The following is a 16,048-nucleotide window of genomic DNA, read 5'->3' as shown; positions in this document are numbered from 1 at the left end:
CCACGCTGATCTCTGTGCCTCCCACCACTGCTAGTAATAACTGAACCAGTCAGGGAAGGTCTCTGCAAACCAGTCCCAGCAGTGATTAAGATGTAGACATACATATCTCCTCGCCCTTTAAATAGAAGGCTTAATTGGCGATGTGGATAGCAGCTTCCTAATGGACAGAAATTAAACTCCATTTAATTCCTGAGCAGACACTTCCAATGCACAAGGTTTACCACACATTTGGAGCGGGGAGGGAGGGGGGAAGGAAGGAGCCGCACGCACAACTCTCTCTACCTCTGACAATCACCGAGGAAAAGCAACATGAGGACCAGAATGGCATAAGTGTGGCAGGTGTGAATTGACCTGCACTGGCAAAGCTGCGAGCTGGGAAACTTGCAAATCACATGGTTGTGCAATACTTGGCTCCAGTCAGTGCTATCATGTTCTTTATTAAAAAAAAAAAAAATTAACAAAAAAAAATCTTAAAGACATGTACATCAAGTTAAGGGATTAACTGTCAAGTGACATTACTGAAACAGAGACAATATATTTCTTTATTGTTAATGAAATTCAGTTAAAAGTGAAGGAAGTGATAAAGAAAGTACTGTTTTGTAATGTATTTTACATAAGAACGTAATATAGAAAGGGAAGTGCAATTAAATCTTAATGTGGACTTTTTTATTTTTAGTTTATCATCTGGTTTACATTTTGAGCCCCTTTGCAGCAGTAAATTATGCTGGCATTTCTTAGGGAATAACTGCCATGTTAATTTAGTTTAATAAAATAACTGACAGAAAAGGGGGAAAAGAAGCAAGAAGAGACGGCACGCACACACACCCCCCCCCCTTATCTTTAGCTAAGTATTCAAATGCTTTCTATATGAATTGTCCGTGGTCCAACTCCAGCACCATGTAATAATACAATACATTACAACACAGTACAATACAATCTTGGGTTTCTGTAGCGCCCTTCATGCAAGCATCCCAGGGTGCTTTACAATCATTATGAGTTAAAATTAAAACTGAAGCACATACAATTCCTAATAGAATCATTTTAAAAATGCTAAACAGAACAAATAACTTTTAAGTCTAGATTTAAAAGTCCCAACAGCCAGAGCTTTCCTTACTTCAATTGGCAATGAGTTCCAAAGCTAGGGAGCAAAGCGACTAAAGGCTCTCTCATGTTATGTTAAAGGATCTCTCATGTTGTTTATACTTGTGCAGTACTCTACAGCCAACAATTTGCCAATAAGAAGAAGAAAAAAAAAAGACTTATTTGCAATCTTGCTTTAAAGAACACTGGGGGAGTGGCTTGTTAACCCTCTAATAAAGTTATGGAAAATAAATAAATAAATCAGGGTTCTCACTCGGCCATGACTGCGTTAAGAAGTATGCGAGAAACATGAATGAATGAATACAGAATTTTGTAGCAGATTGCCTCTTAAGCCACTAAATATAAAAAGAAGAAAAAAAACATGGAGAGAGAGAGAGAGAGAGAGAGAGAGAGAGATATAAAGAACATCATCACTGCAAATATTTAAAATGCGAGTTATTCTATATACTGTTTTCAGGACCACCGAGTGAAAACAGAGGTCGAATAGGGCTCAGTTCTACAACACATTTGCCTTCTAAAACGTACATGTATCAGAAGAAAATGTGCTGTGTTCTTTTTTTATTCCGTCACTTCCCTAAAACTTGAATATGATGCAGATAATCGTTCGCATGACACAGTTCTCAAAATTGCTGAGATACAATCCCAAGTGGTTAGCGCACAAAGTGGGGAGCACAGTCCCAAAAATGTTATTCCCTTAAAAAGCATAAATTTTGTACTTTGCTCACAGGAGAGCCTGGCGGAAGACAGCTGCTTATCTCCATACAGCTGACTTCAGGGGTGTAAAAAAACCTCACGACAGAACAGATACTAAGGGACACGCTGACACCTAACAGAGTCCTCTGAAGTCAGAAACTGCGTTTATTTGAGAAACAAGGTCTTTTCCCCTCCTCCTCCCCATGATAAGTCCCGGCCCCATAACTGTTTTGGAAAGTGACTTTGATGTCCTCATTATAGTTAATTCTAATGAAGAGGCAGAAGAAACTAGCTATCTATTTTCTCCTTTAATAGACCGCTGCCCAGATAAAACAGTTGTAGACTGACATAGCTTTAACACTGAGAGTGTTTAGATGCATCTAAAGAACATAAATCTGTGATGAAAAGATCAGGCAATCGGAAGGTTGGGTATCCCGCCAATGTCCTCATGCAGCTCTACCAACACGCGGATTTCATCCTCCGCATCCCGTCAGCAACAGGCTCCGTACTGCCCGCTCTATCTGGATGACTAAAAATCATGGGCCCGAATTTTGACAGATAATTGAAAATATTTTAAAAATCCAGATACCGCATCAGCTTGAAGAGACATCAGAGTGAATGCTCTTGAGCAACTGAGGGGTGGGTTGGAAGCCCTGCCTGCCAAAACCTGAGCCCAGGCCCTCAAGGATTTACTTCCCTGAAATAATTAATGACATCTTAAAAATCTAAAGCACAGTAACTTCTAAAGTAGAAAAAGGAGCTGCATTCCTTACTCAGGTTATTAATTATTGGGGGAGGGGAGGAGGAGGAGGAAGAGAGGAGGAGAGAAGAGAATCACAAGCAACAAAGAAATCCAAGGACTTGCTCTCACGTCTAGGCAGGTAAAATTGAAAGGGGAGGGCAAAAAACACCTTTCAATTTTGTAAAGCATGAACTAAAAATTGCTCTTAAAAAGTATGCATTTTGGCAACTCTTCCTTGGTTATTTATAGGTCTGAAAATTTTAATTTTGGCAAATGCAACTTTTTTTGGCTGGGATTTTGGACGGGTGTGGGGGGGATCAGAGCAGCAGTGAGGAAACGCCAGAGGATTTCTATTATGCTGCTTATTTGCTACGATGGCCAGGTGCCTTCAGATCAGGTAAACTGAGAAACACTGATGTTCCAAGCAAGCTTTCTGTCTGGCATCTCTGCCAGATCACATAAAGCCTGCACGATGTCAGCATAAAACAGTATGTAAATTCAGGGCAGGATATTTGAACAAAAAGGAAAGTATATGATCTATATTGTGCCTATGTCAGATGCAGACAGTCATTCACTACAGCACGGAAGTTTGATCAAAATGCAGTCAGGATAGCTATATTTATCACAAGTGCAAAACTATTCAGACTTCGGTATCATACCAGCACTTGTTCTGTGTGCGCATACATTTTACAGAATGCAAGTGTATATCCCTCTAACTGAAAAAATGTGATTCCTTCATCATCAAGAGCAAAATTATGTAAAAGACATTATGGACATGGAGTGAGGGGGTGGTGCACACAAATATCTTAAAAAAAAATAATAATTCAAAATAGTAATACAATGCAGGTAAATTACTACATCTCTAAGTACCACAGACTCTGGATATATTCCATGGAAATATTGCATGTCCCCTACAAAATATTTTAAAACATAATAAACCATTATTATGAGATTCAAGATTTTACTATGCATCAGGTCTGGATTTTCTGCAATGCACTGGCTATTGGTTGTCCTGAGAGTTAGGCTAGCTACACTACAGGGGAAGAGAAAGAATGAATACTTTGCTTCAGCAGTGCTTTTGCAGTGGTTTGATATAGTGAAGAAAAAGGGGAAAAAAAAAAAAGAAAAAAAAAAGAAACTCAAGCTTGTTTGTGAATACTAACAACAATCATTCAGAAAATCTTTTTGTAGAAAAAAAATCAGGTGAGATAATACCAGTAGAATAGTCAATGTCATTTGATCACTGCCATATTTTCAAAGCAGTGCCCAGATACTAATTAATCTCTACAATCTTTTCGTTTGGTAGGTGACTTGTTATCTTCATTTCATGGAAAAGGTTACAGGAACTCAAGATAAGGGGTACATCTACATGTTCAAAAGCACACAGTGAGTTTGTTCCAGAATTATTAAAAGAATTTCCAGCCTTTTCTCAGGCCAATAGCCCATGTTGCTCTCTTCTCCCTCATAAAAGCTTATGTATCTATCTATATATACAGAGAGAGAGAGACAATGCAACAGAGACAAAACAAAACAAAAAACCCCCTATTTATATCAGTATAAATATGGTCTGTAGTATTTCAGTTATTTTAACTGTGGAAGTAATAAGAAACCTCTGCACTAAAAAGTAAACCAGAGCAAAACTGTGAAAGTGAAGTATGAAAATGCTGGGACTAAGGCCGAGTCGAGAGATGGAAGAATGAACATTAAATAAATAAATGCAACAGGCCTGCCTGTCTGCCTGCCTGATCACTTTAGAGCAGCTCCCAACAGACTGAGGTAGAGTAGAGCTTCTGTGCAAGGGGTTGGAAATAAGAATTGATGGTAGAACAATTTCTTTACAACCCTTTGGAGACTGAAGAGCCAAAACAGGAGGGAAATGAGATCTAGGCCACTTGCAAGATGCACCAATTTAACGGAATGCACGAGACGGCCCAAAATTGAGCCCTAGATTAAATTTCAAGTTGCCTTCCCCATCAAAAAAGGTCTGGAGACGAAGCAAAAAAGAAGTGAGCCATGTGTATCAAACACGAGAAGTCTTTCACCTGGCATCTGCGTATGCTGCTAGTCTCTAGCAACAAAATCTGCAAACCTGAGGTAAAGCATGAAAATACACACTGCAGCAGGTAATTCAGAGAAGATTTGGCTTTTCCATTTGAAATCTGCAGTGTCCTTTTACCTTGCCTGCTTGATACCAAACAATTTGAGGTTAAACCTCTGGACGGATGCTTGCGATTCCATGGCAATGCAGAACCACGCCTTTGCTCCCGTCCGTCCCGAGGACTGCAAGCCATGTCAATGAGGATTCCCCGTGATGCCAGCTCGTAGACCGAGTGATAAACCCGGCCTTCGGGGGTGGCCACAGCACTCGCAGAGTGAGACAATTACAGTAGCTTCAAAAAAGACCATGTATTCAACTCTCCTGATGAGAGCAAGAGTCGCAGGGGTATTTTACTGAGGAAGGCATGAAGAGTTCATACCTGTACGCCCCGAGGTTTTAGTTGGACAAGAAAGTAAATGGGGGAAAAAAAAAAATTAAAAGAAAAAAAAGTAAACCTACTCAATTAGATGATGATGTTAAGTTTTCAAGACCCTATAATTAAGACAAACTGGATCTCAAAGTTTGTTTGCTCACGTATTTTCAAGCCATTAAATATCTGCACTATAAAAATAGTTTGCTTGGGTTTTTTGCAGTACATAGAATGTCAGTACTCTGAATAAATATCAGCATTTTTTTTTAAATACACAAAATGCAAGATTAATTAAGAAGATACAGTAAAGTCTAAGTGAGGATGACGATTCTCAGTTTTCCATGCTTAAATGGGGCTTTGGAGATGCCACGCATTGAGGACAGCAACTTAAATACTTTAAAACAATTCCTTCCATACCTACACAAAACAGAGCACTGCTAATGACAATGACAGAAAACGATAACTACTCTCGTTTCCACTTTGAGTCATTTTTCTGTGGTTAATAAATTATATCCATAACAGTGTTAATAAGTTATGGTACGGTGTCACTGCATTAGTTTGCATTTGTGATGAAGCACTTTGTATGGCATTACCTATGCCCATGGCAGTACATAAGAGGAGAGACCTCTTCTCTGCTCTCAGAAGAGTCTCCCATGCCGGCATTTTGACGGACCCTCCAAGGAAACATTGCCTCCCGACCTCCGCCTTGCTCTTACTTCTCACCTCTGTTGCAGCAGCACACCACTGCGGGGGCAATTCTCCAAATTTAATGTTTAACAAAACACAGACACTCTTAAATCAGTGTCCCTTCCGTAGGAGCGATACACAATGAGTTATTAGTTAGGCAAATACGGGAAGCATTCAGGTCAATTTAGTCATGTGAAAAGGACACCGTCAAATCAACGCGTCCTCCCTCAAGCTCCCGGAGGGAAATGGGAAGATTTAGACTGACTGATGGGCTCTCGATCAACCGCTGTAACAGCTTCTTTTCCGAAAGTTAGGAATAAATAAATATATTTTAAGCTTAATGTGATTTAAAGAAAAAATAAAAGCCGAAACCATTTAAATTCTTGTAACCCAACTACCACAGCACTGGTAGAGATAGAGATAGGGATGGCAAAAGTAATAAGCATGCTTTTACCAACAGAAAGAAGCTCACAGCTTTAAGTATATTCTTTTACAAATAAAGAAGTGCCCACCAGTAAACAACCAGTAAAGCCCCAAATCAGAGTTCTGTAATCTGGAGTTTTGGTAATCTCAAGTGTTAACTTCAAGAGCTGCTATTAGGCAAGATTTTTTTGCCTATTAAAATTATTATATAAAAATCCAGTATAGTTTAAAAACAACCTTTTAAAAGAGAGTAATTATTAAATTGTCTCCAGTACCATGATACCATCTCTAGTGAAGCATTCCTTTTAAAAACTTTTTTCTGTTTTATCATTGCATCATCTACATATACACAGAAGCTGCTATGTGAAACACGATGTCCAAACAGAAATGAAATTTTCCATCTCAACAGAATTCACTTGCTTTGCATCAGTATCAAGTAAAAACTAGCACTAGTAGATTAAAACAGAGAAAAAATCCCAAATTATCTGCAGCCTCCATAAGACAGCAGTGCAAAAGCTCACATGCTTTTACAGTATGTACGAACAAGATAACTTTGCAGACGTATTACTGGAATGGTTTGCAACCAGTGAAGATAATTTTGATTATTTCCACTTCAAAACTTCCTGTATTGGTGCCACATCACTGAAAACAATCTAACCATAGGGGAAAAAAAGTGATGGGAAAACAGCCTGCTAATATATCTGCTGGAAAGACAGACAGAGAAAGAGAGTAGTCCTCTATAGATTAACTGAAGTCTTTCGGAGACAAAGACTCTAACATTTTGAGCAAGAGAAATAAAATCTCCATAAAAATACCTTGACTTCCTCAATTTCACTTTTCCGCTCCCCACCACAACTAGCATCATTTATTTGTATACTCAATTTGTCTCTGCTGTGCCACAACAAAACACATTCTAAAATTTAAAGGTAAAAATAAATATTATGTTCCCACCACAACATCATCGGACGCCTTACTGCGTAGAAAAAGAAGTTGCACCTTCACAGTAATTTGACAAAGGAATGACAAAAAGAATGGCAAAAAAGAACAATCCAACTAAGGCTTGAGAAAAGCATCAGTTCAATATTTAGCAATGCATAAATTGAGGTTTCATTTTTGTTTAGGTATATTTTGATTAGAACTAATAAATGGCTGATTTTCCTTTGGTTGTTTGCAACAACAACACATCATCCAAAGAGCTTTATTCTTTATTCCCTTCTCATATAGCATGCCAAAGACTGTCTCATTTTATGAATTAGCATTTAAAACTACTGTAGGTTATCTAACAAGCATTCAGATTCAATAGTACTTTTGACAGCAGTAAGTAAAGAGCCTTTTAACATCTTGAACACACGTGCTTGAAAAAAGTAGTTACATCAAAGCAGTTCAAAGACTGAAGACAAAAACCAGTTAAAATCCAGTTTGCTGTGAGACAATTTTCGTGAAAGGTTGTTTACACCACACTACTCCCCATGGGAAACGTTGTAAGACTACGTTCAAAATGAATCAGGCATATTTATAAAGATCATGAAGTGGTCAAATGAATTTGCATTTTTGGCAGATTCACTCCGTGGGTACTACTTGCTACAGCCTGTAGAAATCTCAAATCTCACATCAGCGTTGCCTATAGTGCTTTATTATTTATTACATGTTATGCTAAGTACCTGTGAAAGGGGACATTCCTTGGCCAATGAACTCTGGTTCATATCCTTCAGTAAGTCCTTCAGAGCATTTCTTACTGTTGTGTGAGACCATTGTTCAGGAGGCAAGTCTTCTAGTTTAGGGCAACTATTTGAGACACAGATTAGAAAAGGGATTATTACAAGATTGCATCCTGCTGCAGAACATTCCTTTAAGACAGACAGATTTCATTTTGCGCATCAAGCAGATGCATCTGGAGATTGCTCTCGGTCTCCTGATTGTTCCGATTAGTTAATTACTTTATACAACACATCTGCTGTATTGATGCATGAATTATACATCAGCTGCATGTGGCGACTATTTTTTCATGTTACTTCTACCTTCCTGCTCTGATGCGCTTGGTAAAACAATTTAAGGTGTAATGCTTTCTCACGACTGATCATGAAAAGCATTAATATATTAACCATTTTTTTCTTTTTTGTTACCGTGAAATTTAAGAACCTAGACAGCAACAATAAGTGTGAGCAAGTCATTCTTTTACAAAATGCACACAGATGGTACTGTTCATGATATGCAAAAATATTTTTCTCTTAAGTAAACTTTATGTAAAATGCCTTCTTGTAATGCATCATTTAATTGACTAAAATGCAATATAGTTTTAATGAGATATCCAAAGAAAATCTATGTATCAGAGCCATAAAAGTTTTCTGCAATAGTATACTGTAAGTTAAAGAAGAATTAGAGTAACTAAAAAGGAATTTAGATAAGCCTTTGTACTTTGATCACACAGCACAGTGGGAAGTAAATACAAGCAATATTAACAGTAAGAGCAGAAAAGTAACAGTTCACATCCCAGAACTGGTACGCAACTTACCTGTGTAACTGGATTTTCAGTGTGACCACATGATACACGTCTTGCAGCATGTCTGCCACTGTAGCATCAGGGGCATCTGTCACATAGGAGAGTGGAACTGGATTCCACTTCCCAACCTGGATAAGCCCTGCAGGATTTTTATTTTTTGAGGGGGAATGGGTGAGAAGGGCAGGAAAAATTGAAGGGAAAAAAAAAAGTAATTTACCTGTTAATTCCTAGGGGCAAAAGAAATATCTGATTTTAACAAGATCACCACCTTTGTTTCTAGCCTCTTAAATCTGGCAAAACAAAAGAACACCCCCCAAAAAAACCCCCACCCACACACCACCAAGGATATGCTTTATCTACATTATGAAATTATACAAATGCATTACAGTAGAGATGTTTTTTAATATCTATAGAAATGCATTTTCCTAAGTTCCCAGGAATTCAATAGGATATGATATAATAGTTAGCATTCCTCTTAATAAATTAGAAAGGATTTTACAATGCAAGGACTGAGTACAGAAAAAAAAAATACTTTGCAGTCTATAAAACCATCAGGAACAAAATAAAAGAAACAGAGCTGGATATTCAGTCATAAATGCAAGTTGACTCTCAACAGTCCATCTGCTCAAATATGCTTTACACTTCCTTGTGGATCCTCAGTGGAGCAGATTATTAAGGTCAATAAGCATACTAATGATTCAGTTGAAGTCTTTTTTTTTTCTTTAAACAAAAAAAAAAAGAAAGAATCTACCTCCACATTCCCCATGAACAAAACGTGCACTAACTAAACAAAAATACATTAAGAAAAAAAAAATACAGAGACAGAATCTACAAGAAGTTGAAGAAGTAAAACCTGCATCGCATTCCTGAAAGAAATCCTGCCCCTCCCCCAAGACCCCACAAACAAACATAATTCATTGTACAATTTCGTAATCTTATTTACCTTTTGCTTGGGCAGCAGAGCTGTGAGAATATCCAAGTGATAGCAACGCCATTTCAATCAGTTGGTTGAAAAGCATATCCTTCCTCACCAACACAAATTCTGCATGCTCCTCCTTAGAATCATACTCAATGGCATTTTCGTAATGTTCCACTACACAGAAAACTGGAAGCATACTTCCTATTAAAAAAATTTAAATTTAACGTATTAAACTTGAGTTATAGTAGAGTAGGTGGGTCTGTACAGTGTTATGTAAATAAAACCTGTACGAACAGGCAGAGGAGGCATCAAGAATCATCACAAATATTTGATAAACATGTTCCCCGAGTCCCTTCCCCTCACCCTCCCCAAAAAAGAGAAAGTTCTACAAAACACACATCTCTCTGAAAAGCAGAAATGCAAATTTACCTCGCTTGATCGGATACAGATTAAAGAATTACCTTCTATAGAAATAACAAGGTTGACTGAAGAGAAGTTGATTCTCTCTGTCCTGCCTGATTTGTTGTGAGTAGCAGGCAGCATGAGAACCTAAATACATACTGCAGATGTCTTCACTGTAAGCCATTTTAGTACCAGCTACATAATTTTGTTCGTTAACACTAAAACTTTCTTAGCCCTGCCAAAAATATTTAATTGCCTTCAACATCAACAACAAATCACCTTGCGGGTTACACATTCGCTCTGAAAAGAGTACACAAGGAAACAAGGCAAAAGTTAACACTAATTCGTGCTTCATTCATTGAGTGCACTTCAGCACTACTCTCACTTGCATCTTTAAGAAACAAATCATGGTTTCAATGCCGCTTTAAGACGTTGTACCTGCAGTTCGGGCTTTTTTTGTTGTTGTTGTTGTTGCCTCCTGTACTTTACATTCAACATTTCTGGTATTCATTGCTATTTTGGTATGCCTGAAAGTAATTACTAATTTCTAGTTTTGTAGCATCATACGACAAACCCTCCCCTACGCTGCACAGAATATTAAGCAAACAACCTTGTTCCCTTTCCTTTGGCTTTTTTTTTTTTTTTCCAATCTTTTTCCTCCCTTTTGACAACAGACAGAGAAGTAACAAATGACCCGAGCTGTTTTAGGGACAAAGCCTCTCCCGGCAATCAGATTCCTAGACTTTGTGAAAATCCCTCCCGGCCTCCCAGACGGACGCGGATGACACGATGACCTCGGACCCGCGGTTTTTGGGCCTCGGTCCTGTCCCACTGTCTCCAGCGGCATGGGTTAGGATCTTTTAATGACAGAAAGCAAAAGGGTTAAAAGCAGATGTACAGAACTGTCTTATGGCAGCCTGCCAGAGGGGTATCATCTTTAGCATAAATGATGACAAGGGTTATTTTAACAGGGCACCCAGGAACTCCAATTAGTCCTACAATGTTAATGCCTCTATAACCACTGCCCTCTGGACTTACGGAAACCTCCTAACCTGCTAAGGTGCACCAGACATACCGTAGTCGACAAAGAAGATTTACTCTTGACAACAGATAAACGCTTTAAGACCGTGTCTGTTGATTTGTGCTCTAACATATAGCAAGAAATCACGATAAAAAAGATACCTCTTAAGCACGTATATTTAAACTACATCTGTTCACCAGAGAGTCAATCTCTGGCAAACAAACCCCTTCAGGCTCGCTTGGAAAAGCTCACAAACTCACTCCAGTTTGCCCAATAGGCTCAGCATGAAAGACAAGACTAAAAGCTTGCCAATATTTATGTAGTGCAGGAAGGAGCTTTTTTTTTTGTGTGTGTGTGTCTTGTTATTTTAAATCTAAGTGAGACTGGTCAGGAAGGGAGAGAAGACCAAAGCAAAAGCAGTACATGCAAATCCGTGATTTCTTCATTGGTTTTAATTAAGCTGTCGAGAGCTTTCTAAAACACACACATGCTTCATCTGCAAAAAGGTGGTGGGTATTTTTTTTTCCTTCCAGGCTCTCACAATTGATGTTTGACCTACTACCGTCTGACTCGGAGTGAGGGCTCAAAATTCTTAAGTAGTTTCACCGTTAATACCTGAAGATAAAATGTAAACAAAGCTTCGATTTAACCAACAGCACAGATACACTCAAAACCAGCTAAAGTGTATTTCTTTCTTTCCCCTCATCAGTTCCTACACATTAAGCCACAATCAGACACAAAACTAGCACTGCACAGGTACCTCGCTGCATGTCAGCACACTTTTTGCCAGGTACACAGTCTCGTGAGCTGCAGCGTTCTGAAAAATGTGGTACTTTGAACAACACGGGAGAACCTCCTGGCCAAATGTTGATGAACAGCGTAGATTTTCAGAGGTGGATCCTGGTAGTGCAACACAGGTATCATCTGACTACAAATCAAGCCACTAAATCTTTTAGCAAACTGTCACTGGTGTCCTTCTGCTAATGTGAAAAATGTTATACAGGAGAGCACAATCTCAGCTGGCTGATCGCTCCTGCTAGTACTTGGCAAGACCTCCAAGTGCAGCAACTTCATAACCTTCTAGTATTAAAGGGGAGAGCATTGGTCAGTGCTCGCTGCTAAAAATACAGCATGATTTAAACCTGAAGGCAGTGTTAGAGCTTTTGCTGAAGGTTTACGAGTCTGTGTAAACAGCACGTCTGCCATAAGGAGCAGTGAAGTCTGTAGAATCCTTGTCTAAAACTGTCCTGGCATTAAAGTTTGCTGTGCAAATATCACATAATACCAGAGACAGCTGAAATCTCCTATTTAGGAATTTATGGAACTTATATGTTTGCAGGCGTCAGAAAGTCCTTTTTATATAGCCCCACTGCTTCACTGTACAATATTAATGCACTCTGCTTGAAAAGCCGTAATAAATTATATTTTTAATGCTCTTACCCTGGCTTTCTTAAGATGCATACATTCTTGGCAAACAATCAATAAATAGGGTAATCATGAGCAGAGGCCAAAGAATTTGCTGAAGTGCTGTTTTTCCATTTTTAATAGATAAAGATCTAACAATACGGACTGCTGTGTCTGTTCATTTCAGGATCAATATATTCTTTGTTTTCGCCAAACCGAGGAAAAAATAAATGATTGTACGATAAATGTTATGCATCAGACACAATGAAATTCCTCTGCCTTCTAACTTTGTGCATTTAATAGTCTTGGTTGCATTTTGCACTTTGCTTAGCAAATGCAAGAAAAATCTGGATTATAAACATACACCAATTATGCTGAAAAAAAGTAGAGGCTGTTTTAAAACAAATGCTAAATTACATGCAGCATATTTCGATTTAAATTAGCAAGCCTGCAGGATATGGTCAAAAAGACACGCATTTCGATAAGCAAAAATGTATAGATTATTGTCCATTAAAAGTATTTTCAATGCAAACAAAAGCCATCCATATACAAACATCGATGATTCTAAATGTGCCTTTTCCTTGTGTAAATGTCTAATTACAGCAAACCAGCCACTGAAAAATATGACACCCAAGTTGTTCATTGTTCAATAATGAATTGTACTTAAGAAAATAAACTGCGAAGATTGACATCATAAATGACTTTTCCAATGTGATACCTAAAGATTTACACTCTCTCCTTTAAACCAACTTGCAACTGTTATGGAAATACTGCTGCCCTTCCAAGCTTGGACCATCATTAAGAGGAAAGGCGAGAATTTGGTTTGGGGATTCGGTATTTACTCTTACATATTTTTGCGTTTCTTAGCCCAACACTTACTCAAAGAACTAATGCATTATATTACTTCTATTTCAATGTAGGAATTTGCTTTAATCAGGGCAGCTAGCCTTTACCTTAACAAAAATCAGACTCCACCCTGTAAAGCAAGATGCTCCACCCAAGCATGAAGCTTACATTTCCCAAATGTGATTTATATCAGAGTTGGGAATATATAGTATTTTAGAATGGAGATTTAATCCTGAAATATAAATGAAGTAGAGTCTGCAAAAGTATGCTTTCCCCCCCCCAGATATTATAAATCATATTTCTGTAATGCAGAATTATCAAAAGGGTTACCTTTTCTAATATTAGTTTTCATCAGGTGTCCAGAGTGTTTTAAAGGCACTCCTTGCATTTTAGTTCCTGTACTTCCAAGTCTTCCTCTTCCTAATGGGCTCCCATTCTGTTCCAAGCGCGCAATTTTGGCTGGTGGACCCTTCGGATCGCTTACATTGTTAGACATTTCTGAATGTTCTTTCCCCTGAGTTGCCTCGTTCAAATGATCCATACTCAGTCCCGCCTCTAAAGATCACCTGCCATGATTCAAAAAAAAAAAAGTATATATATGTTGTACACGTGTGCGCATATGTATACGTACACAGCCTGCACATGTACAGAGAGAGAGATATATGTATCGTAAGCTCATAAAGAAGAACAAATAACTATTTTAACTGGAAAGAAGATGCCATTTTTAAAAGAAACAAACTTATTCTCCAAAAATGACCTCATACCCCAGTTTACAGAGAGATCGCATCATAATCTGGTGGAATTATTTTTGAAAAGCCAACTAGAGTACCCCTTTAAAAAAATATTCAGAGATATTCTATGAAAACTGAGAGACACTAAGACTCATATAAAGGATGATGATTGTCAAGGTATGTGCTGCAACACAGCTATTGTTACAAACCTCACAGAAAGGTCTGTTATTAATCCCGGGTGTTTTTATCGTGCTAAGAGAGAAAGAGAGAGACAGAGAAAGAAAAAGATTCTAGTGAAACATTTCTCGATCTACTTGATTAAAAAAATGGATGAACAACAATAGAAAGATTGTTAAAACTTTAGTTGAGGGAGCAACAGATTTCTTAGAGATGTAGAATATTGTCCATCTACAATTCCTCCCCACCTTAAAAATAAAAGTTGGAAGAGAATTTAACATTTAACTTTGGAAAGCAGTGGCAGGAGATGGTTGCATTTGAGTTTCCTAAACATTACTATACAAAGAGTTTATCAACTTTTGCAAAGTTCTAAATATGCATATGAAATTTTTCAGATGTTAAGCTTTAAGTGTTAAATGGAGTAGTTTATTGAATTAAGAAAAATAACTGAGAAGAGAAGGTAGCATCTCACAAAACATAATGCTGGAAAAAACCCCCACAATTTCAACAGTACTTTTGAAGCCCTTAGATATTAAAAAAAAAAAAAAAGCAACCAACCCTGAGTGATGCTAAGTAACTTGCTGGCACAGCTATTTGAAACCAAAAAACAGAAGTAATTTCAATGGCAAATTAAGAAAAGGTATACGCTAGCATGATTCTATTTCCCTTTTTATAAACTTTTGAAACCGCCATCCATGAATAACAATTCCAGTTAAATCACTAAAAATCTCCGAAGCCTAGAACATAACGGAGTAAGTTTTGAGGATTTTTGTCACTCATCAGAATCTGTTTTGCCAACTATATACATATAAAAAAATAAATCAGTTGCTGAGAACAGAGACATCTTTCTGGTTATGATTTCATTCATCAATACTGTTGTGATTGTTAGGTATTTTATCCTACCTTTCTCTGACTGCGAAAGGTGTGACTACACTGACAATTATGTTATGTATATAATATAATCACTAAGGACAGGTGACTAGACATTAATTTATGAACTAGTATTTACATTAGCAAGTACAAATACTAATACTGGGGAAGTCATATTTAGAAAGACTGGTGTGAATCTGATAATTGCTACTTTCTTTCAGTTGCCTAGTAATTCAATACATTTTCTGCACATTTAATAGCAAAGCTATTAAAGCCTAAACATCTTGGGGGATTTTTTTTTTATATACTTCTATGTCGTTGGTATATATGCCAATGACAATTCTGCAAACTGTTTTTTTCTTGTTTCAACACCACGCTGCTTTTCCCCGATATGGTGAAGAAAGAGGTAATATATTAATCTGAATGTTTACAAGCAACCTCAAGAATGCCACTGAATAGCAGAAGTTCAGAAAATCGTTATTTTTCCTTATGCTGTAAGGTGACAGGCTAAGGTTTACCATTCATCTTGATCCCATCTGGTTTAGGTCGTGTGTCTCATTAACAGTAAAGTGCCTATTTTAGCCACTTTTCAAAAAGATTTTTTTTTTTTTACTGCGTTAACTGCAGCCTAAGCAAAGAATTACAGACTCAAACCGTTAACATCTTCCGATGTTTCTGATGATGCTAACATACTATAGGGCTGCTTTTCTGAGACTGGTCTCTCTCAAGAATAAGGGGATTAAGAAAAAAAGGGAAAAAAAAGGAAAAAAAAAAGGGGGGGGTAGAGTAAAGCAAGCAAACAAAAAAGCCTCAAACAAGAAAATCCTTGTCACTTTTGGCAACTTCAGAAGTACTCTAAGGCACCGAGGTTCTTTGCTACAAAAAGTATCTAGTCATCATGAGTCAGAATCGCACTACATCATGTACAGTGAATAAAAGTGATAGATCGCAGTTTAGTTAATACACTGACTACAACCAAAACACCAAATGGGTCATTTTCGCTTGGCCTGAGAATACCCACCCATCGGCATCCTTTCACCGCTTAGTCATCTTGTAAAAAGCTT

General features: G+C 37.7%; 1 protein-coding gene across 8 annotated transcripts in view; it reads right to left on the bottom strand.

Moving 5' to 3' along the window:
* SATB1 (SATB homeobox 1) overlaps nt 1–16,048 on the bottom strand; it is a 93,672-nt gene that overhangs the window by 57,920 nt on the left and 19,704 nt on the right. For all 8 annotated transcript variants that reach the window (XM_054817554.1, XM_054817556.1, XM_054817558.1 and 5 more), the window contains exons 2-5: nt 13,537–13,772; nt 9,558–9,734; nt 8,627–8,753; nt 7,776–7,899 (exon numbers count right to left, since the gene is read on the bottom strand). In XM_054817554.1, coding sequence (XP_054673529.1) covers nt 7,776–7,899; nt 8,627–8,753; nt 9,558–9,734; nt 13,537–13,747 — 639 coding nt within the window. In that variant the 5' untranslated portion in view covers nt 13,748–13,772. The remainder of the gene's footprint in view (nt 1–7,775; nt 7,900–8,626; nt 8,754–9,557; nt 9,735–13,536; nt 13,773–16,048) is intronic.

Source organism: Grus americana, chromosome 2 (genome assembly GCF_028858705.1).
Source record: "Grus americana isolate bGruAme1 chromosome 2, bGruAme1.mat, whole genome shotgun sequence".
In the NCBI taxonomy this organism is placed as follows: Eukaryota; Metazoa; Chordata; class Aves; order Gruiformes; family Gruidae; genus Grus; species Grus americana.
This window is presented reverse-complemented; position numbering and strand designations above follow the sequence as displayed.